Source organism: Cibotium barometz, chromosome 13, assembly GCF_041138505.1.
Source record: "Cibotium barometz isolate CiBa-2024 chromosome 13, ASM4113850v1, whole genome shotgun sequence".
In the NCBI taxonomy this organism is placed as follows: Eukaryota; Viridiplantae; Streptophyta; class Polypodiopsida; order Cyatheales; family Cibotiaceae; genus Cibotium; species Cibotium barometz.
This window is the reverse complement of record NC_141058.1, coordinates 588804-611875: the sequence shown is the minus strand read 5'-3', so window position 1 is coordinate 611875 and position 23072 is coordinate 588804. Positions and strand designations below refer to the sequence as shown.

The following is a 23072-nucleotide window of genomic DNA, read 5'->3' as shown; positions in this document are numbered from 1 at the left end:
CTCCTTTGGCCACGTGGAGGGAAGGCCAGTCTCCCTTAATCCTGTATAGATATGTAGGCATTTGATTGCCCGTGTCCCGCCACGGGAGGTGGCTCTTAGAAGTTAGACGCTTGACTGCTGGGGCACGATGCTTAGCTGGAATTAAAACGTGTTTAAAGTCCTTTGAATAAAACGTCGAAACGAATAAAGTCCATCCACCCCGATGCTTGGTCAAGTCCGTCCGGGACCTGGGAGGTTCTAGAACTTCTTTGATCTTCTATCACTTTGAGACTGCCGCAGTTTCTTCCTGCGGGCTGCATTTAGTCTATTGTTGCGAAGGGGCCAGAAAAGAGTTACTAACGATCAAGCATTCAGCTCCTCGTTTATTGCTGCAAAATGAAGTACGCTTCGGATGCAGGCGGCAAGGTTGCGGACGAGGTCGACCTCTTCGAGAAATTGGGGCTGGGCCGCTTCGATTATAGGCTTCCGAACACATGGTATATTATTACACTACGCTAGTGATAGTTGATCTTGTTTTGGCTGCAGATTTCTGAACGCTATGCTTGTGTGGGAAGGTGCCAGCCTCACCACAGGCGAGCTATCATGGCCTCTTTTGTGAAAGGTGTGTACAGAATGGAGAAAGACCGGCCTTCGAAAGGGCTGTGCAAGGAGGCCTCTGATCACAAGCATACCGTCCGGACTGCCGTGTGGTGGCAGAGCTTCCACTACGATTTGGTCCGGCCTGTGCTAGAACAAAATGGGACAGGTACCGTCTTCGCTGCCGTGTATCATTGCAGGCTGAACTACAACAGCATGGTCTACCTAGGGGCGCCCAAGGTTGTAGTGGCCATGAGGGGAACTCTGCCTAGAACAGTAGATCTAGAGGCGGGCATTTACATTCTGTTCCACCATCTGTCCTCCCATGAGCGCTCCGACTTGGTGCTGCGCATAGTGAAAGAACAGGTGGCTCAATTCGGTCCGCACAATGTCTGCTTGGCCGGACACTCCAGTGGGGCGGCCTTAGCTATGCTTGTGGGCAGAAAGCTTGCAGAAGAAGGATGCGGCCTGGAAGCCCACCTCTTCAACCCTCCTCACCCTTCTCTCCCTACTAGCAAGCCCATGGACCTGCCGGACACAGTCACCTCAGTGGCCAGAATTGTCCATAACGTGATGGCCAACACGCTCGCTCGCTTCCTCCAGGATGCGAACACGAATAAGCATGAGAGGGACACCTTCTTATCAGTAAGCCACTGGCTTCCACATGTCTATGTGAATACCCAAGATCCAGTGTGCTCATCTTACATAGGCTACTTCTTTGAGGTCAATGGCCACCTGCCCGAGCTCAAGGGCCGCTGGTTTGGCTCCGTTCTCAGCCGCACCCCCCGCTCCATACGAGGTATCCTCAGCTCTTACGCTGGCTGGACAAATTGTAGACCCGACCACCTCGTCCCTTCGGCTTACCTTCATGTCAACCAAACCGCCTCTTCCCTCTGGAGTGCTCACCAGCTGCAGCAATGGCTCAGCCTCGACCTCCACCTCCACCCCTTGAAATTTCTCTTTAGTCCTGCATGTCTGTAGAAGCTTCAAAGAGCACTTTAGCATGTAGATACACAAGGGTGTAACGGGTAGTGGAAAGATGCTCTAATTCATGATTGCACAGAGACTTTCGGGTCCAGGTGTACACAAGGATGTAATTGGTTAGAAACACAGCTAAAAGATTCAACGACGTGATCATGGTTATTTCATACTAGTATTCAACCCGCGCATTGTTGCGGTATGTAAAAGACATTAAGAAGCGAAACACAACAATGGAAGCCAGAATACAAAGGATCAATTGAAGGGATTTTTTCCTCTTATTTTTTAAAAATCCAGGATTTGTTTTCTCTCTCCTCTCCTAGTGCCTTGGTTGTCCATGGTTAATATATAATAGATAACTATTGAGTGGACACCCCTCAAGCTTCACCTTCTACAAGTAGCTAGGTGACCCACACATCGCTACGGATTAAAGTTTTTTCTTGTATGCATATGTGCATGCATATACATGTATATGTGTATGCAAGTGTGTGACATGTAATGGATAACTATTGAGTGGACACCCCTCAAGCTTCACCTTCTACAAGTAGCTAGGTGACCCACACGTCACTGCGGATTGAAGTTTTTTCTTGTATGCATATGTGCATGCATATACATGTATATGTGTATGTAAGTGTGCGACTACATACATGTATATATGTATCTATATATGTGTGTGTGTGCAAACGTGTGTGAGTGTGTACACGTGTATATATGTGCTTATATACACGTGTGTATTTGTGTGTACGTGTGTGTATATTAGTGTACGCGTGTGTATGTGTGTGTGCATGTATGCATGTGTCTATGCGTGACTGTCTCACATAGATGCATATCTATGGATGTCTCTCTCTCCCCCCCCTCTCTCTCTCTCTCTCTCTCTCTCTCACACACACACATACGTGTAAACACTCGCATATGCATTAATTCAAACACACACTCGCATATGCATTAATTCAAACACACACTCTCTCACACATAGAATTCTCACAGAGTTCACTACATTTAAACCTAATATATCACGTGCATTCAGGGCCTATATCTAAAACTCCTTATCTATAGATTTTGCATATGTGTGCGGCACTAGTTGAGCTCAATATCTCAATACCTTTGTTGTAGCATCGATCACTCTTGCGACACATAGTGTCAGAAATCCATCTGGAAGTAAACCCATTGAAGGTAACGATACTGGATCTTTGCTGTAGCATCAGTCGCACTTCTTGGGACACGTAATGTCAAAAGGCAATCTAACAATAGACCCATAGAAGGTAACGATGATTCGCTTCGTGCAGCCACCTAAGAGTCTTAAAGAACTAGAGAAATTTATAGAGAAGGTGAAGTGACACACTCGCTTCCTCAGATATCTCGCTCATGTAGCATACCCACTATATCAATTAATTAAGAAGGATGCAATGTATAAATGGAAGAAAAAATATGGACAAGCATTCAAATGGTGGATTAGATGCTGAGCTCAACACTTGTTTTAATCACCCCCAGACTAGAATAGACTATTTCATGTTTTTGTGGATGTAATTGATGTGGTAATTGGCAATCACAACAAGTCTCGTATCAGTACAATATAATTTCATGTTTTTGTGGATGTAATTGATGTGGTAATTTGCAATCAAAAGAAGTCTCGTATCAATACAATATACTACACCATCAAAGAATGTTATCCAAGGCAGAGAAAAATTAGAATGCAACAGAAAGAGAAGCCCTTAGATTGATTTATTCAGTCAACAAATTCAGGCATCATCTACTATGATGCCTGAATTAGAATGCAACAGAAAGAGAAGCCCTTGGATTGATTTATTTAGTCAACAAATTCAGGCATCATCTACTATGATCAGTCACTATTGTATCTAGTTAAGCAAGCCAAATATGACAAGAAAGCTGGTAAGATGGATGCTGCTAATTCAAGAATTTGCTTTCACATTACTATACACACCTCAAAGAGTGAGCATGTAGTCGCAAATTCTTATCAAGATTGAAAAATGGAGAACCTATAGGCTAGGGTTTTAGATCACCCAATAGATACTGATATATATGGGTGTAAGCAGGTTAACATAGTATGTTATTTATGCTTGTTAGCACATTTCAAAAGCTTCTTTAATTAGCATAGAAAATGGTAGTTGTGTGGGGTGATATTATAATAGCCTAAAATGTGTGATAAATCTTAATAGTATATTTACCATGTGTGAAATGTCATGTCAAGTTTTCTACCACTATTCTTCATGATGACGAGGAGTAAGGAAATCGAAATGTGAATCATAAGTCTTGCTCGTGTAAAAGTAATGCTTTGAAATTTTTGTGGGCACCACTCACGGGGCTTACTTTCTGTTTTTGTGAAAGGATGAAGCAGTAGAGGAAAAGAGCAGGCTCTCCAGCCAGCAGCCGAGCAGAGAACACCAAAGCGAGTAAAGAAATTTGAAACAACAGGCTCTCCAGAGCAGAGCAAAGAACACCAAAGCGAGCCCGAGCAGCCCCTCCAATCGAGGTGGTGGAGTCAGACAAAGAAGAAGAGAAGATGCTGAAGAAAGACAAGTTGTCCTAGGTTGTCCTTAGGAAGTAGGTTTCTAACTCATAGAATGTGTTCTATTTTTTTTTCTTTTGTACATTGTGTGGATTTAGATTAACATCACGAGTTAATACAAAGACCATCTGCCCCTACTTCTTTCTCTCAATGCATTAGTCCTCTCTCAAATGTGTTTCCTCAATGCATTACTCCTCTCTCTTTCTTGTGATATTGAATATAGTTCTTTTTCTCAAATGTGTTCTCTCAATGCATTAGTCCTCTCTCTTTCTTTCTTCTCATTTATATAATTCTGATATTAATGTTTCTTGCATGTCATTTCTACAGCTAGATGGAAGGCCCCTAAGGTATATTATCCACTTCAAACCGCTTTCTACATAACAAAAGAGGATTTCCACACACAGTATGGCCTCAACATAGAAGGTAAGGACCCAAGGCTCTTAAGGGATTTAGATGTCTCCGAATCTGATTGGTTGTCAGTATTCAAGGACACGAGGGAGATAGGTGCATATCGGATTAAGTGCAGTAGTATTCGAGTAGAGCAGTTCCAGGACATTTTGATATTTTACAACAAGGTATACCAAAAGTGCCCTACGAACATGGAGTTTAACGTCTCATTTGCTAGAGCATATGTGTTGCAATTCAGTCCAAGTGTTGTCAAAGCAGGAAAGGCAATGTCTTTTTCTTGGGCTGTTGTTGTCGAAGATTACAACAATGATCTTCGGAAAGGCGGCTACTTTGACAAACCATTTCCTCCGTTGTGGAAGGTAAACAATGGTGGCGTGGACAGTGCCGTGTTGGAGGACAGCAAAGGGGCACAACTCCAAATTGACGAAACTCCTAACTCAAGAGCAGCTTAAGTTTCTCGCATATGCAGATTATATGTCTGAGGCCTTGCAGATGAAAGATTTAATTAAAGATGTAGAAATAAGAATGAGAGAGGCCAAGGATGCATATGCAATTTGTGAGAAGAAATTGGAGGTTGCAAAAGTTCAAAAATTGAGTGAGGAGAAATTTGCCAAATCCCTCAAGCTGTTAAAAGAATAAATGAAAATAACACAATCCAAGTTGGCTTTCTTGACGAAAACTCCGCACAAGAACCACACTTAGTGAGCACAGCTAGCAACACAGGAGTCGATGTTGCAAGTTCTTGGAGGAGGATCATCATATTTTGTGGACCTAGTGAATTTATTAGTTTTTTTATTTTTTATATTGATTGTATGTGTGTACATTTTGATTTATTGCCTTATGTGTGTTTTCTATATGGATATTGATTGACTGCATGTTGATATGGAGCTACCGGCTTATGTAATCAAGGAGCTAGAAATGCAGCATGTGTGAGATCCCAATCTCCACCATGCAACAGATTCGGGGTACTAGCAGCGGAAGTAGCACATCGTGCGCGGGTAGGGGTCTCACACTCGGGGCCTCGCCCACGGATATCCGGACAAGAGACTAATCCGTCGGTTTGTCCAAAATCGAAACCGGAAAAACTCCCTTTACCCAGAAAGCACGGGCGATTCCACCAGATAACTTTGTACTCTAACGTAGTCAAGATCATTACCGATCACGCTAATCCGACTGCACCTATAAAGATACTCGGTCGGATCAAGGAAGAAACTTGCACTTGGATCATTGGGATCAACGCTTTTTTCCCCATCAAGAGGCACAGCCGTTGATTCCTATCCATAGAACAATTACTATCCGGGATTTACTTTATCTATCGTAATAACAGAAATTAAAATCTCGATTTACGGATCCATCAGTCCAGCCTAACCCCATCCGATCCCATGGGTTAGCCAACCGCCCAACCACTGTAGTGATGGGATCCAATTTGGAATTTTGTTAGGTTTTGTCCCGGGTACCAAGGAAAAGAGTTCCAAAGGCCCCCTAGCCGAAAGTTCATGCAAACATAAAACTAGTCATACCACTTACACACCCAATATGAAATTGCCTTTTCTTAGCATCAACTAGCTTTAAAACAATCCTTTAATAAAACCATTATGTCACTGATGACAATCCTCAAAGTCTCTGGTTGAATCCTTATTTCCAGTCATTCTTTCATCGGTGTACTTATGGCATCATTGGCAACCAGAACGCTCACCACCTGTTCTCTTAGGGGCCTTTTCCATAGTTCCTAGCTCATAGTAACCGGCAATATATTCATATAATAGAATGGAATCTCCGTGGAAGATCAGCAAGATCAACCCACAGATCCATATAAAAGAGCCATGGACTCATCTCTTGAGGACCAGCAAGGTCAATCAACCAGATCCATGCCCGGTTTCAGAAAACAACTCTTACTCCTTGTTCCAATATCTTCCACGACGCACGTGTGGGTATCTTCGGCGACCCAGAGCCCGAGCACCGTATGGTCAGCACCCTCTAGGATCCTTCGCAGGTGACCTAGCGCTTCACTCATAGGCCGCTTCCTTGGTCCCTCATCCACCGTACCGGAAGCTCACCATTTAAATCGAGCCGAGGCTGGTCAAGACCTCGATCGACCTTGCTACGCGAGACGTCCTCCATTTGACTCTCCGTCAGCAGTTGCAACTTTATCAGTTCAGTCTTCATGACCTTAATCCTCAAGACGGTCAAAATGCTTCTCCAGCATTCTTGACATAAAACAGTCATTTACAAACAGTCACAAATACAGTTTCTATAACGAACTCTTGTCTTTCCATATTATCCACTCTCGGACCACATTACTTATTCCACATTCCATTCAGTGTGTACTCGTTCTCATCCATTCACTCATATAGACTACATTATCTCACATACATCTTCATATTCATTATTCTACATACATATCCATGTTCGTACGTCCACATCATACATCCAATTTCACATTCATACATACGCATCTACATGCATACATCCACATCTACATTCATACATCCATACCTCCATTTCCACATCCACACATCCACATTCATATTCATACATCCACATTCACATGCATACATCCATTTTCACATCCTCATTCATACATCCACATTCACATACATACATCCACATCCGTATCTACATCCATACATCCACATCCACCTCTTCATTCACAATCACATCCATACATCCACATCTACATACATACATCCATTTTCACATCCTCATTCATACATACACATCCACATACATACATACACATCCGTATCTACGTCCATACATCCATATCCACATCAACATTCACATTCATACATATACATCTACATGTATACATCCACATCACATTCATACAACCATATTACACCCATTCTCGTCCTAACACATCCCATATACATCTTAACACATCCTAACTCATCTTAACACATTCTATCACATCTCATACACATCTTATCACATCTTTTTACATCTCATACACCTCTTATCACATCCTATCACTTTCCATACGCATCTTATCAAATCTTATCACATCTCATACACATCTTACCACATCTTTTTACATCTCATACACCTCTTATCACATCCTATCACTTTTCATACACATCTTATCAATTCTTATCACATCTCATACACCTCTTATCACATCCTATTACTTTCCATACGCATCTTATCAATTCTTATCACATCTCATACACCTCTTATCACATCTTATCACATTTCATATCTTTTTTTTTTTAAAAGAGAATTCTTATATTTGATATAAGATTTCTCTACACATTTATTTATACATAAATTCCATTTTAGGAGACTAACACTTTCGAAATTAAAATCAATCTTTTATGCATCTTCTTATGCATAAATTTAATTTGGTAGGAAATTACACTTTTAGAATAAAAGAATTTCTCTTATGCATCTAAGTCAAGCATAAAATTCATTTATGAGGAAAATCACACTTTTAGTATAAAAAGAATATATTTTATGCATACCTATATGCATGAAATCCAATATGATAAAAGTAACACTCTTACAATAAAATAATCAACTTTTATGCATACCTCTATGCATGAAATTCAATTATGATAAAAGTCACACTTTTATAATAAAATAATCAACTTTTATGCATACCTCTATGTATGAAATCCAATATGATAAAAGTAACACTTTTGATATAAAAAATTTTCCTTTATGCATACTTCTATGCATGAAAATTAAAAATGATAAAAGTAACACTTTTGATATAAAAAATTTTCCTTTATGCATACTTCTATGCATGAAAATTAAAAATGATAAAAGTAACACCTTTGATATAAAAAATTTTCCTTTATGCATACTTCTATGCATGAAAATTAAAAATGATAAAAGTAACACTTTTGATATAAAAAATTTTCCTTTATGCATACTTCTATACATGAAAATTAAAAATGATAAAAGTAACACTTTTGATATAAAAAATTTTCCTTTATGCATACTTCTATGCATGAAAATTAAAAATGATAAAAGTAACACTTTTGATATAAAAAATTTTCCTTTATGCATACTTCTATGCATAAAAATTAAAAATGATAAAAGTAACACTTTTGATATAAAAATTTTCCTTTATGCATACTTCTATGCATGAAATTTAAAAATGATAAAAGTAACACTTTTGATATAAAAAATTTTCCTTTATGCATACTTCTATGCATAAAAATTAAAAATGGTAAAAATAACACTTTTTATATAAAAATTTATCCATTATGCATACTTCTATGCATGAAAATAAAAATGGTAAAAATAACACTTTTGATATAAAAATTTATCCATTATGCATACTTCTATGCATGAAAATAAAAATGGTAAAAATAACACTTTTTATATAAAAATTTATCCATTATGCATACTTCTATGCATGAAAATAAAAATGGTAAAAATAACACTTTTTATATAAAAATTTATCCATTATGCATACTTCTATGCATGAAAATAAAAATGGTAAAAATAACACTTTTGATATAAAAACTTATCCTTTATGCATGATATTAAAATTTAATTTCTCCATGATTATAATGAAATTTGTTCAATTAATCTAGGATGATAATTCCTAGAATATGGTAGGAAGTCCTCTTTTTATGCTTTGAATGAAATTATTTTATGCATAATTTTTATAAAAATTTTGCCATAGCTCCGCTGCTATGACTGATAAATCTCAATTTTTTCTAAGGGATAATACTTATCATTAAGGAAATAATTAAAATGATCTCTAATTGGATTATTAATCTATAATGGATTGAATCATCAATATACATAAACTAAAAGCATAGAAAATAGCCATTAATTTGGCCTCAAGTATAGCTTAATCTTGGGTTAAGGAAAAGCTTTATGAAAAGCTTGATTTGGATTGAGAATGGGTCATGAGTATGACCATTTCTTGAGTGAGAGAGAGAAATTACATAAAAATCATTACAATTTAAACATAAATAGAAATTAACTTCAATAGCATTTATTAAATTATGTAACTCTTCACTACTATTCACCAATTAACTTCAATAGCATTTAAAAAACCATACCAATTAAGCTTCTCAAGCTTGAGAGGGGTTGAGAAGAGAGAAACATTGAGAATTTATAGAAAAGATAAATATTCACTAATTACCTTACAAATTGCTTGATTCTTTGTTCACGGTAGAGGCCCCCAACCAATCAATTGGTTAAGTATGTTGATGGAGCCACTAATGAGGATTGAAGAAAGAGGGAAGCTCCAAAAACTAGTGAATTATTAAATGAATTCACAGTTTCTGGCTTAGGTGGAGTAGAGTAACGATGCATAAACACTATATATTTTTCAACAAGGGGGAGGCTTCTATTTATAGGAAAAATTGAGCTCCTAACCAAACAAACTGATTCTAGAATTTTCTAAATCAGTTTGGTCAATATTTGACCATTTTTAGATCAGTTAAGCTAACTTTTTGGAACTAGACTTGAATGAGGAGAGAGGAGAGATGAAATATCTCAATTTTTATGAGTTTAAAACTCATTCAAGCATGTGAAATATGCACCTCCTTTAAAGAACTCCCCTTCCTTACATATGTGTCATAATGGAATCATTTTAATATTGCTCATAGTTTTTTTACTAATAAACCTTGTACATTTTCAACTCTTCATCTTATGTGAAATATGCACCTCCTTTAAAGAATTCCCCTTCCTTACATATGTCATATTTTTAATATTGCTCATAGTTTTTTACTAATAATCCTTGTACATTTTCAACTCTTCATCTTATGTGAAATATGCACCTCCTTTAAAGAATTCCCCTTCCTTACATATGTCATATTTTTAATATTGCTCATAGTTTTTTACTAATAAACCTTGTACATTTTCAACTCTTCATCTTATGTGAGCATTTAAGGGACTCCCCTTCCTTACATATGTGTCATAATAAAATCATTATACCCAAAATATCTCATATTTTTAATATTGCACATAGTTTTTTTACTAATAAACCTTGTACATTTTCAACTCTTCACCTCATGTGAGCATTTACTCATTTTTGGGTATTTTCTTTTTACAAGTTGGATTTATCTCGTCCCTACACATGGATTGACGCTATTGGTCCATAGGAACCTTAATTGGACCATAGTCTAAAGATTTCTGAAAATCTAGACCCTTAGGCTAAGGTTCTTTATAGCTATTTTCAATTAATTCCAATTGCACATTGGAAAATTCTTTTTGAATTTCTGTTTCAGGGGAACTCATCTGAATTAGAAGAGATATTTTTCTATCCAAAAATATTCAAAATCTGAATATTCTCTCTCTAGAATATTTTTCTCTCTCTAGGCTAAAACAGATAGAAACAAGGTCTTTATATTTCTGAAGAGGGATTGATTACAGGGAAAGATACTAGACATCAAAAAGGGGGTGGGGGAGGAATCTTACATTCTACCCCACTTAAAAAAATGCGAGATGTCCTCATCTCGCAAACTGGGATAATTTCGCAAGATGCACGAATATGAGACTTAGAGAAAAATTTTAATCAAGATTAACCACCAAGAAACGTCTTAAAGAGAGCAAGATTCAAAATAAGAACAAGATTTAAACTTTATTCATTCTCGAAACTTATACAGTAAAGATAGAAGAACTCTTTACACTTCCATAAGCCCGTCCATCATATGATCACAAAAGCAGTCCTCACAAGCTGCACAAGTATAAGGTAACTCATCTATGGGAATAATTCTGTTGGTTATTGCTGCACCTATCTCAGTGGTATGAGGTGATCTAACAAAAGGACCTCTGAGAGGCAAGCCAAAAACGGGATAAAGGCATATCTTCTCATGAGGAAGAAAACATGCCAGTAAGAAGACCCGCTCAGAAAACCCAAGATGCCTTGATCTCATGACACAGTAATATCGGGGACCCAAACCCAAAGCTTCAATAACCATGGCCAAGCGGACATTGTTACGAAAGTGCTGCTGACCCCAGGGTGTTACCCTAGTTATGTTTTGATAGGTCCGCCATTTGGTTTGCGCTACAAAAGTTCCCAAGTGAGGGAAAAGTGAGCGCTCATACTGCTCTATAAAATCCTTCTTCACAGATTCACTTGCGTCTTGAAGGTGAGGAATCATTATGGATAAAACTAGTTCTTGTTGCCAAGCCATGAAGGAGATTAAGAAAGAAAGGAGATCGATGGAAGTAAGATTACTGTGAGCGACAAGTAAAAGTTACAACTTATATAAAGGAAGGAGCTAGCGTAACTTAGAAGCCAACGGTAACTTGCCACTGAAGTTTTACCGTCTTTCCATGATTTGGGTTTGACACATTTTTCTATAGAAGGCATTAAGAATTTTGAGATGAAGAGATAAAAGAAGCTTGTAGGCTAAGTCACCTACTTTCATTGAATTCAGATATAAGGCTCACAATATCTGGGGGATAACTTCTTAAACTCCCCAATAGATAAAGAACTTCTTTTGGGCCGTACTCGAATGAAGACCAAAACCTTGGTATCCAAAACACCGATTCTCACTTCTGAACTCATTGTTCTAAATCCTTAAAACAGGTGGGACTCCTGAGAAGTATTCTAGGAAAAGGGTCTTTCTTTTTTAAACAGAATCTTTCTTTTATTTTAGAGAGGGAATAATTATAAGATCAAAAAGGGAGATTCTTACTCCTATATACCTCGAAGGTTGGGGAGGAATCTTACATTCTACCCCACTTAAAAAAGTGCGAGATGTCCTCATCTCGCAAGGTAGAGGATAACTCTTTTTCTTAAGATCCAATTTTATTCTGGGTTCTTATATTTTGGTCAACCCAACAGAATACTGGGATAAATATCCCTTAGAACTCATCAACAATTCATTCAGATCATATCATTCATATCTTTAACATGATAATGGTCCATTAGACCGAAAAATTTCCTTCTGAACATTCCTCCACGGGAATTTTAGTCAAGTAAGTTCTCAATTTGTCATCCCTTAACTTGATCTAACGGTCAAGTATTAATAGTAGCAAACTGACAGCACAATCCACTAATCTCATAGTGATTTGCTGAAATCATTATCATCATTCTAGTTATGAATATCATCACAGGGACTCGTCCCATTCATCCTCATTGAGGTTTCGCTCATCTTATTACATTTCAACCAATTTTCAGGGATCATCATTTTTCAATCAGAATCCAAATCAATTCATCAATTTTCAAACAGAATTAAAAAACATATCAACCACATTCGAAATCATCCTCCTCTGGATAGCATTAACGCTTATAATTTCAAGTCTTAGATTTACTCGTATATACTGTCAGTAAAGAGCTGCAGTATACTCTCGGTATATACGGGTAGTCACGGCCCTTGGAATTATAAGGTAAATACCATCATGTCTAGGCCTCAAGCAAGTCAGGGATTCTATATAATTGCGGTACTTCCATCTGAAGACCCAATTACCAAATTACGAATTTTAGTTTGAATATCAAATTATATGACTTATATCACACAATTACAACCTTTTTGTGTTTCTTGATAAATTTTTGACATATTTATCTTCTCAGTTGATCTTTATTAACCAAATGCTCTGATACCAACTGTGAGATCCCAATCTCCACCATGCAACAGATTCGGGGTACTAGCAGCGGAAGTAGCACATCGTGCGCGGGTAGGGGTCTCACACTCGGGGCCTCGCCCACGGATATCCGGACAAGAGACTAATCCGTCGGTTTGTCCAAAATCGAAACCGGAAAAACTCCCTTTACCCAGAAAGCACGGGCGATTCCACCAGATAACTTTGTACTCTAACGTAGTCAAGATCATTACCGATCACGCTGATCCGACTGCACCTATAAAGATACTCGGTCGGATCAAGGAAGAAACTTGCACTTGGATCATTGGGATCAACGCTTTTTTCCCCATCAAGAGGCACAGCCGTTGATTCCTATCCATAGAACAATTACTATCCGGGATTTACTTTATCTATCGTAATAACAGAAATTAAAATCTCGATTTACGGATCCATCAGTCCAGCCTAACCCCATCCGATCCCATGGGTTAGCCAACCGCCCAACCACTGTAGTGATGGGATCCAATTTGGAATTTGGTTAGGTTTTGTCCCGGGTACCAAGGAAAAGAGTTCCAAAGGCCCCCTAGCCGGAAGTTCATGCAAACATAAAACTAGTCATACCACTTACACACCCAATATGAAATTGCCTTTTCTTAGCATCAACTAGCTTTAAAACAATCCTTTAATAAAACCATTATGTCACTGATGACAATCCTCAAAGTCTCTGGTTGAATCCTTATTTCCAGTCATTCTTTCATCGGTGTACTTATGGCATCATTGGCAACCAGAACGCTCACCACCTGTTCTCTCAGGGGCCTTTTCCATAGTTCCTAGCTCATAGTAACCGGCAATATATTCATATAATAGAATGGAATCTCCGTGGAAGATCAGCAAGATCAACCCACAGATCCATATAAAAGAGCCATGGACTCATCTCTTGAGGACCAGCAAGGTCAATCAACCAGATCCATGCCCGGTTTCAGAAAACAACTCTTACTCCTTGTTCCAATATCTTCCACGACGCACGTGTGGGTATCTTCGGCGACCCAGAGCCCGAGCACCGTATGGTCAGCACCCTCTAGGATCCTTCGCAGGTGACCTAGCGCTTCACTCATAGGCCGCTTCCTTGGTCCCTCATCCACCGTACCGGAAGCTCACCATTTAAATCGAGCCGAGGCTGGTCAAGACCTCGATCGACCTTGCTACGCGAGACGTCCTCCATTTGACTCTCCGTCAGCAGTTGCAACTTTATCAGTTCAGTCTTCATGACCTTAATCCTCAAGACGGTCAAAATGCTTCTCCAGCATTCTTGACATAAAACAGTCATTTACAAACAGTCACAAATACAGTTTCTATAACGAACTCTTGTCTTTCCATATTATCCACTCTCGGACCACATTACTTATTCCACATTCCATTCAGTGTGTACTCGTTCTCATCCATTCACTCATATAGACTACATTATCTCACATACATCTTCATATTCATTATTCTACATACATATCCATGTTCGTACGTCCACATCATACATCCAATTTCACATTCATACATACGCATCTACATGCATACATCCACATCTACATTCATACATCCATACCTCCATTTCCACATCCACATTCATATTCATACATCCACATTCACATGCATACATCCATTTTCACATCCTCATTCATACATCCACATTCACATACATACATCCACATCCGTATCTACATCCACACATCCACATCCACCTCTTCATTCACAATCACATCCATACATCCACATCTACATACATACATCCATTTTCACATCCTCATTCATACATACACATCCACATACATACATACACATCCGTATCTACGTCCATACATCCACATCCACATCAACATTCACATTCATATATATACATCTACATGTATACATCCACATCACATTCATACAACCATATTACACCCATTCTCGTCCTAACACATCCCATATACATCTTAACACATCCTATCTCATCTTAACACATTCTATCACATCTCATACACATCTTATCACATCTTTTTACATCTCATAAACCTCTTATCACATCCTATCACTTTCCATACGCATCTTATCAAATCTTATCACATCTCATACACATCTTACCACATCTTTTTACATCTCATACACCTCTTATCACATCCTATCACTTTCCATACACATCTTATCAATTCTTATCACATCTCATACACCTCTTATCACATCCTATTACTTTCCATACGCATCTTATCAATTCTTATCACATCTCATACACCTCTTATCACATCTTATCACATTTCATATCTTTTTTTTTTTAAAGAGAATTCTTATATTTGATATAAGATTTCTCTACACATTTATTTATACATAAATTCCATTTTAGGAGACTAACACTTTCGAAATTAAAATCAATCTTTTATGCATCTTCTTATGCATAAATTTAATTTGGTAGGAAATTACACTTTTAGAATAAAAGAATTTCTCTTATGCATCTAAGTCAAGCATAAAATCCATTTATGAGGAAAATCACACTTTTAGTATAAAAAGAATATCTTTTATGCATACCTATATGCATGAAATCCAATATGATAAAAGTAACACTCTTACAATAAAATAATCAACTTTTATGCATACCTCTATGCATGAAATTTAATTATGATAAAAGTCACACTTTTATAATAAAATAATCAACTTTTATGCATACCTCTATGTATGAAATTCAATATGATAAAAGTAACACTTTTGATATAAAAAATTTTCCTTTATGCATACTTCTATGCATGAAAATTAAAAATGATAAAAGTAACACTTTTGATATAAAAAATTTTCCTTTATGCATACTTCTATGCATGAAAATTAAAAATGATAAAAGTAACACCTTTGATATAAAAAATTTTCCTTTATGCATACTTCTATGCATGAAAATTAAAAATGATAAAAGTAACACCTTTGATATAAAAAATTTTCCTTTATGCATACTTCTATGCATGAAAATTAAAAATGATAAAAGTAACACATTTGATATAAAAAAATTTCCTTTATGCATACTTCTATACATGAAAATTAAAAATGATAAAAGTAACACTTTTGATATAAAAAATTTTCCTTTATGCATACTTCTATGCATGAAAATTAAAAATGATAAAAGTAACACTTTTGATATAAAAAATTTTCCTTTATGCATACTTCTATGCATAAAAATTAAAAATGATAAAAGTAACACTTTTGATATAAAAATTTTCCTTTATGCATACTTCTATGCATGAAAATTAAAAATGATAAAAGTAACACTTTTGATATAAAAATTTTTCTTTATGCATACTTCTATGCATGAAAATTAAAAATGATAAAAGTAACACTTTTGATATAAAAAATTTTCCTTTATGCATACTTCTATGCATAAAAATTAAAAATGGTAAAAATAACACTTTTTATATAAAAATTTATCCATTATGCATACTTCTATGCATGAAAATAAAAATGGTAAAAATAACACTTTTGATATAAAAATTTATCCATTATGCATACTTCTATGCATGAAAATAAAAATGGTAAAAATAACACTTTTTATATAAAAATTTATCCATTATGCATACTTCTATGCATGAAAATAAAAATGGTAAAAATAACACTTTTTATATAAAAATTTATCCATTATGCATACTTCTATGCATGAAAATAAAAATGGTAAAAATAACACTTTTGATATAAAAACTTATCCTTTATGCATGATATTAAAATTTAATTTCTCCATGATTATAATGAAATTTGTTCAATTAATCTAGGATGATAATTCCTAGAATATGGTAGGAAGTCCTCTTTTTATGCTTTGAATGAAATTATTTTATGCATAATTTTTATAAAAATTTTGCCATAGCTCCGCTGCTATGACTGATAAATCTCAATTTTTTCTAAGGGATAATACTTATCATTAAGGAAATAATTAAAATGATCTCTAATTGGATTATTAATCTATAATGGATTGAATCATCAATATACATAAACTAAAAGCATAGAAAATAGCCATTAATTTGGCCTCAAGTATAGCTTAATCTTGGGTTAAGGAAAAGCTTTATGAAAAGCTTGATTTGGATTGAGAATGGGTCATGAGTATGACCATTTCTTGAGTGAGAGAGAGAAATTACATAAAAATCATTACAATTTAAACATAAATAGAAATTAACTTCAATAGCATTTATTAAATTATGTAACTCTTCACTACTATTCACCAATTAACTTCAATAGCATTTAAAAAACCATACCAATTAAGCTTCTCAAGCTTGAGAGGGGTTGAGAAGAGAGAAACATTGAGAATTTATAGAAAAGATAAATATTCACTAATTACCTTACAAATTGCTTGATTCTTTGTTCACGGTAGAGGCCCCCAACCAATCAATTGGTTAAGTATGTTGATGGAGCCACTAATGGGGATTGAAGAAAGAGGGAAGCTCCAAAAACTAGTGAAATATTAAATGAATTCACAGTTTCTGGCTTAGGTGGAGTAGAGTAACGATGCATAAACACTATATATTTTTCAACAAGGGGGAGGCTTCTATTTATAGGAAAAATTGAGCTCCTAACCAAACAAACTGATTCTAGAATTTTCTAAATCAGTTTGGTCAATATTTGACCATTTTTAGATCAGTTAAGCTAACTTTTTGGAACTAGACTTAAATGAGGAGAGAGGAGAGATGAAATATCTCAATTTTTATGAGTTTAAAACTCATTCAAGCATGTGAAATATGCACCTCCTTTAAAGAACTCCCCTTCCTTACATATGTGTCATAATGGAATCATTTTAATATTGCTCATAGTTTTTTTACTAATAAACCTTGTACATTTTCAACTCTTCATCTTATGTGAAATATGCACCTCCTTTAAAGAATTCCCCTTCCTTACATATGTCATATTTTTAATATTGCTCATAGTTTTTTACTAATAATCCTTGTACATTTTCAACTCTTCATCTTATGTGAAATATGCACCTCCTTTAAAGAATTCCCCTTCCTTACATATGTCATATTTTTAATATTGCTCATAGTTTTTTACTAATAAACCTTGTACATTTTCAACTCTTCATCTTATGTGAGCATTTAAGGGACTCCCCTTCCTTACATATGTGTCATAATAAAATCATTATACCCAAAATATCTCATATTTTTAATATTGCACATAGTTTTTTTACTAATAAACCTTGTACATTTTCAACTCTTCACCTCATGTGAGCATTTACTCATTTTTGGGTATTTTCTTTTTACAAGTTGGATTTATCTCCTCCCTACACATGGATTGATGCTATTGGTCCATAGGAACCTTAATTGGACCATAGTCTAAAGATTTCTGAAAATCTAGACCCTTAGGCTAAGGTTCTTTATAGCTATTTTCAATTAATTCCAATTGCACATTGGAAAATTCTTTTTGAATTTCTGTTTCAGGGGAACTCATCTGAATTAGAAGAGATATTTTTCTATCCAAAAATATTCAAAATCTGAATATTCTCTCTCTAGAATATTTTTCTCTCTCTAGGCTAAAACAGATAGAAACAAGGTCTTTATATTTCTGAAGAGGGATTGATTACAGGGAAAGATACTAGACATCAAAAAGGGGGTGGGGGAGGAATCTTACAGCATGCTTTGCTTGTAGAAATACTTAGTAGAGTCGAAGCGGGCCAGCAATTGTGCCTCTTCCCATCTCCACCTTCTGTGGTCTCCCACACCATAGACAACCTTACTGTAGCAGGAAAGTGTGCTGGGTGTAGGCAGGGTTTCAACGTCGATGAAACCTTGATGTTGGTGGTACTGCACAATGCCCAGTATGCTTGTTAATAGTCACCTATTAACAACCATAATAGTTAACAGTGCCCAATATGCTTGTTAATAGTCACCTATTAACAACCATAATAGTTAACAGTGCCCAATACGCTAGTTTATCGTTCCCACTATGCTATTTTATAGTCCCCAGTATGCTAGTTAACACTTATCAGTATGCTAGTTAACAATGCCCACTATGCTTGTTAATAGTCACCTGTTAACAAGAATGATAGTTAACAGTGCCCAGTATACTAGTCAACACTCCCTAGTATGCTTGTTAACAGTTTCCAATATATTAGTTAACAATCACCTGTTCACTAGCACAACAATCATCTATGTTACTTAGCACTCAAGTATGTTTTGTTAACAATCACATGTTCACTAGTATGCTATTTAACATTACCAATCTACTAGTTAACAGTCCCCAGTATGCGAGTTAATGGTAGCTCTCAGCTATGCTAGTTAGCAATGACCAAGTATGCTATTTAACATTACCAATCTACTAGTTAACAGTCCCCAGTATGCGAGTTAATGGTAGCTCTCAGCTATGCTAGTTAGCAATGACCAAGTATTCTAGTTAGCACTTCTTACCTATGTTAGGTCTCAACAATGTTAGTTAGTAGTGACCATATATGACAAATAGCACTTTTGAACTATGTTAGCACTTTTCAACCATGTTAGTTATCAGCTATGTTAGTAAGCAGTGACCAAGTATGATAGTTAGGAATTCTCAACAATGTTAGTTAGCACTTCTCAAATGTGTTAGTTCTCACCTATTTGTTAGCAATGACCAAGTATGCTAGGTAGCACTTGTGAACATTGCTAGGTCTCAACTATGCTAATTAGCCTTGACTAGGTCTGTTAGTTAGCATGAGCTTGGCAGTGTTTCACATGGTAAAAAGTAGCTTTAGAGGGATTTTTTAAATTTATGGCCCAATATGTAATTAATACTGGGGTGGCCTCTTAAGAGGGCGATTGTAATTTTTTGGCTTGATGATAATACAATGAATATACATTCAAAGAATGTGCAATCTATTAAAGTGTGTATAAACTAACATGTACAGTTTATGAAAAAGTGTTGTTTGTTCAAATGAGTCACCTGTGTTGATTAGTTACAACAGTCACCAGCCTTTTGTTCTCTGGCAAAACAAAGAGGCACCTATTCTATTCTCTCTAGTTAGTTAACAGTCACATGTATACTAGTTAATAGTTACCAATATGCTAGTTAACAATCCCTAGTATGCTAGTTAACAGTTACCAATATGTTTGTTAACAGTCACCTTTTCACTAGCATGCTATCAACAGAAGTCATCTATGTTAGTTAACAGTATACTAGTCTTATGTTCTCTGGGAAAACAAAGAGGCTAGTTAGTTAACAGTACACCTGTATGCTAGTTAGTTCTCTAGCTAGGTAGTTATTAGTCACATGTATGCTAGTTAACAGTTACCAGTATGCTAGTTAACTGGTAGATAGTTAGCCGTCACTTGTATGCTAGTTAACAGTCACCTATATGCTAGTTAACTGTCACATGTATGCTGGTTAACAATCACCAATCTTTTGTCTAGAAAACAAAGAATTTACAATCTATTAAACTATGCATTTATTAACACATAGTTTATGAAAAATCATAGTTTGTTTAAACGAGGCGGTTTATAAAATGCCATGTATTAAAAATGAGTCACATATCAAATGGCATGCTATTATCAAATGGCATGCTATTATAGATTGCCTCATAGGTTTCTGGAGTGATACATTACAAATTTCTTTTTCTGGGAATATGCTCCATGGGTATCTTAATACAACACACAAGATGTGATAGTATGTGAACTGGGGGCATATTAGAAAGAAGATTAAAGGAATATGCATCTCTCTGCTTGTAATACAAACCCTTGATGGCATATATTCCTTTAGCAATTTTATTTTTCCATTCATCCACATAATTGTTTTCCATTCATCCACATAATTGTTTTCAGCCTCGTCCTTCTTTGCAATACATTTGATGAGGTAACAGTCAACTGCCTCTGTATTGGTTGCAGCATCTGGTTGTACTGCAAAAGTTTCACCAATTTGTAGTGCATTGCTCAACACATCATGATGTCCATCATATGACACTTCATCATATGCATCTTTGTCTCATCAGAAAGGGGTTCAGAATCAAGCAAGGTTTGCAAAATATGATAATCCCAAGAAGGAACATGTGCTTTGTTGACACATCTATTCCAACGACCATGCATACATGCATCACAAAAGCAAGCCAAATGTCTAGTGGCAAGTCCTATAGAATCCCATGGGTTATGAGCATGAATGGCATGCACAGAGCATGACTTTGGGATATGTTCACAATTCCATTTTACCTCCCTATTTACATCTCCTACTTTGACCTCCCAAAAAACACACGGGCACAGTTTCTCTGTTTTGAAGAATAGCAAGCTTCAGCACCCTCTGATAGGTTGGCCCTACAGTAAGCGACTACATCAGCAGCACACTTTAAGGTAGCACCGTCTGGCTTTAATTGTTCATGTGTCAACGTTCTCTTCACCAGAGCTCCTGCTCCGTCATGTTCTCCCTTGCCATGTATTGATGCTGAGAAGAAATGACTCATTTGTATTCCAGTCAAACCTGCATAACTTGCTACAAAATAGAATGGCATGCATGCCTTGAACTGTGAAGCAGCACCATCAGACCACACCCAATGTGATTTAATTGTTACCCCTTGTTCCTTCAACCATTCAAAGTGCAACATAAAGCAATGTTGCACAAACAAGATGTCATGAACTCTGTCATTCTAAAGGTGAGAAGTGGACAGTTTTGATGAGTTCACCTGCCTTCCTGTAAGTTATGTGTACAAGTATGCTAGCTTGTGTCGAACGCCAATGCATGGACTGGATCTCATTATTCTCTTTAAAAGCATAGTTTTCAGCAAAGTCGATCACAGAGACAACCACATCATCAGGGAAATTTTGAATACATTCTTTAAACTATTGCGCTTGCCCGGGCAACGTAATTGTGAGTAATGAAGAAACTAAGCTTGGATTTCAAAAGTGCAAGAAACTCCCAACACTGCATCTCTTTGTTAAAAAGATCTTTCCTCTTCCTTTTGTTTCCTTCTTTGTCCATAGTCTCCATAAATGCAAATACCTTCACAATCATAGAATTCCCTCTCTTTCTTGTCTCCAAAGGGCAGCATGCCAAATTCTTTACACCACCATTTTTGCATTGCCCCATCAAGCATTTTCTGTTATGAAAGGACTCGTCTTCTTGCTTCGGGCAGACTACTGACTTCCACTACTATGTGACACCATTGAAGGTATGCCCTATAGATGAGTATGTTTTGTTGGTACCATCTCCAACACAAATCTCACAACTGCATGGACATCCACACCCATGGAGACCAAACTTCTGAGAGCACATGTGATTGAGTGCATCTTTCAAGAAAGACATCTACACGTGATATTCACAGCAACATGTATATCTGTCCTTCACTCAACGAACAAAGAAAGGCTTCAATTACTCAAATAAACGCAATTGAATTTTGCATTCTGGATGACAAGCTTTGAATCTACGAAAAAACTCAACCTATAGATAAAAAAACCAAAAAGATACATTACTTAGCATGAAAGATGTGCTACTTGGGTTGAAAGATATACTAACAACACGATAGATATGCTACTTAGCAAGAAATATATGCTAACAACATGAAAGATATCGTACTTAGCATGAAAGATATGCTAACTAGCATGTATGATATGCTACTTAGTGTGTGAACAATATGCTACTTAGCATGACCTAAAGTATGATATGCTACTTAGCATGACTTGAAGTATGATATGCTACTTAGGATGCGCGATATGCTACTTAGCATGACCTGAAGCAAGAAAGATATGCTAACTAACATGTAAGATATGCTAATTAGCATGAAAGATATGTTGCTCATAATGAAAAATATGCTAACTAGCATGTATGATATGCTACTTATCATGAAATATATGCTACTTAACATGAAAGATATGCTATTTAGCGTGAAAGACATGCTAACTAGCATGCACGATATGCTACTTAGCATGACCTGAAGTAGGAAAGATATGCTAACTAACATGTAAGATATGCTAATTAGCAAGAAAGATATGTTACTTAGAGTGAAAAATATGCTAACTAGTATGTATGATATGCTACTTAGCATGACCTGAAGTAGGAAAGATATGCTAACTAACATGCAAGATATGCTAATTAGCATGAAAGATATGTTAGAGTGAAAAATATGCTAACTAGCATGTATGATATGTTACTTATC

At 36.3% G+C, this 23072-nt stretch overlaps 1 protein-coding gene across 1 annotated transcript; it reads left to right on the top strand.

The window, feature by feature from the left end:
- The first annotated feature begins 228 nt into the window (after positions 1-228).
- Positions 229-1841, top strand: LOC147632250 (GDSL esterase/lipase At4g10955-like). The gene is made up of 2 exons (XM_086806833.1): positions 229-476; positions 555-1841. Exons 1-2 carry the CDS (start codon positions 376-378, stop codon positions 1555-1557), a joined length of 1104 nt encoding a protein of 367 aa, XP_086662959.1. The 5' UTR covers positions 229-375; the 3' UTR covers positions 1558-1841.
- The last annotated feature ends 21231 nt before the right edge of the window (positions 1842-23072 follow it).

Coding starts and splice junctions, on each gene's coding strand:
- LOC147632250 (XM_086806833.1), top strand. CDS start 376: ATGAAGTACGCTTCGGATGCAGGCGGCAAGGTTGCGGACGAGGTCGAC. Junction 477..554: donor TATAGGCTTCCGAACACATG/GTATATTATTAC, acceptor TTGTGTGGGAAG/GTGCCAGCCTCACCACAGGC.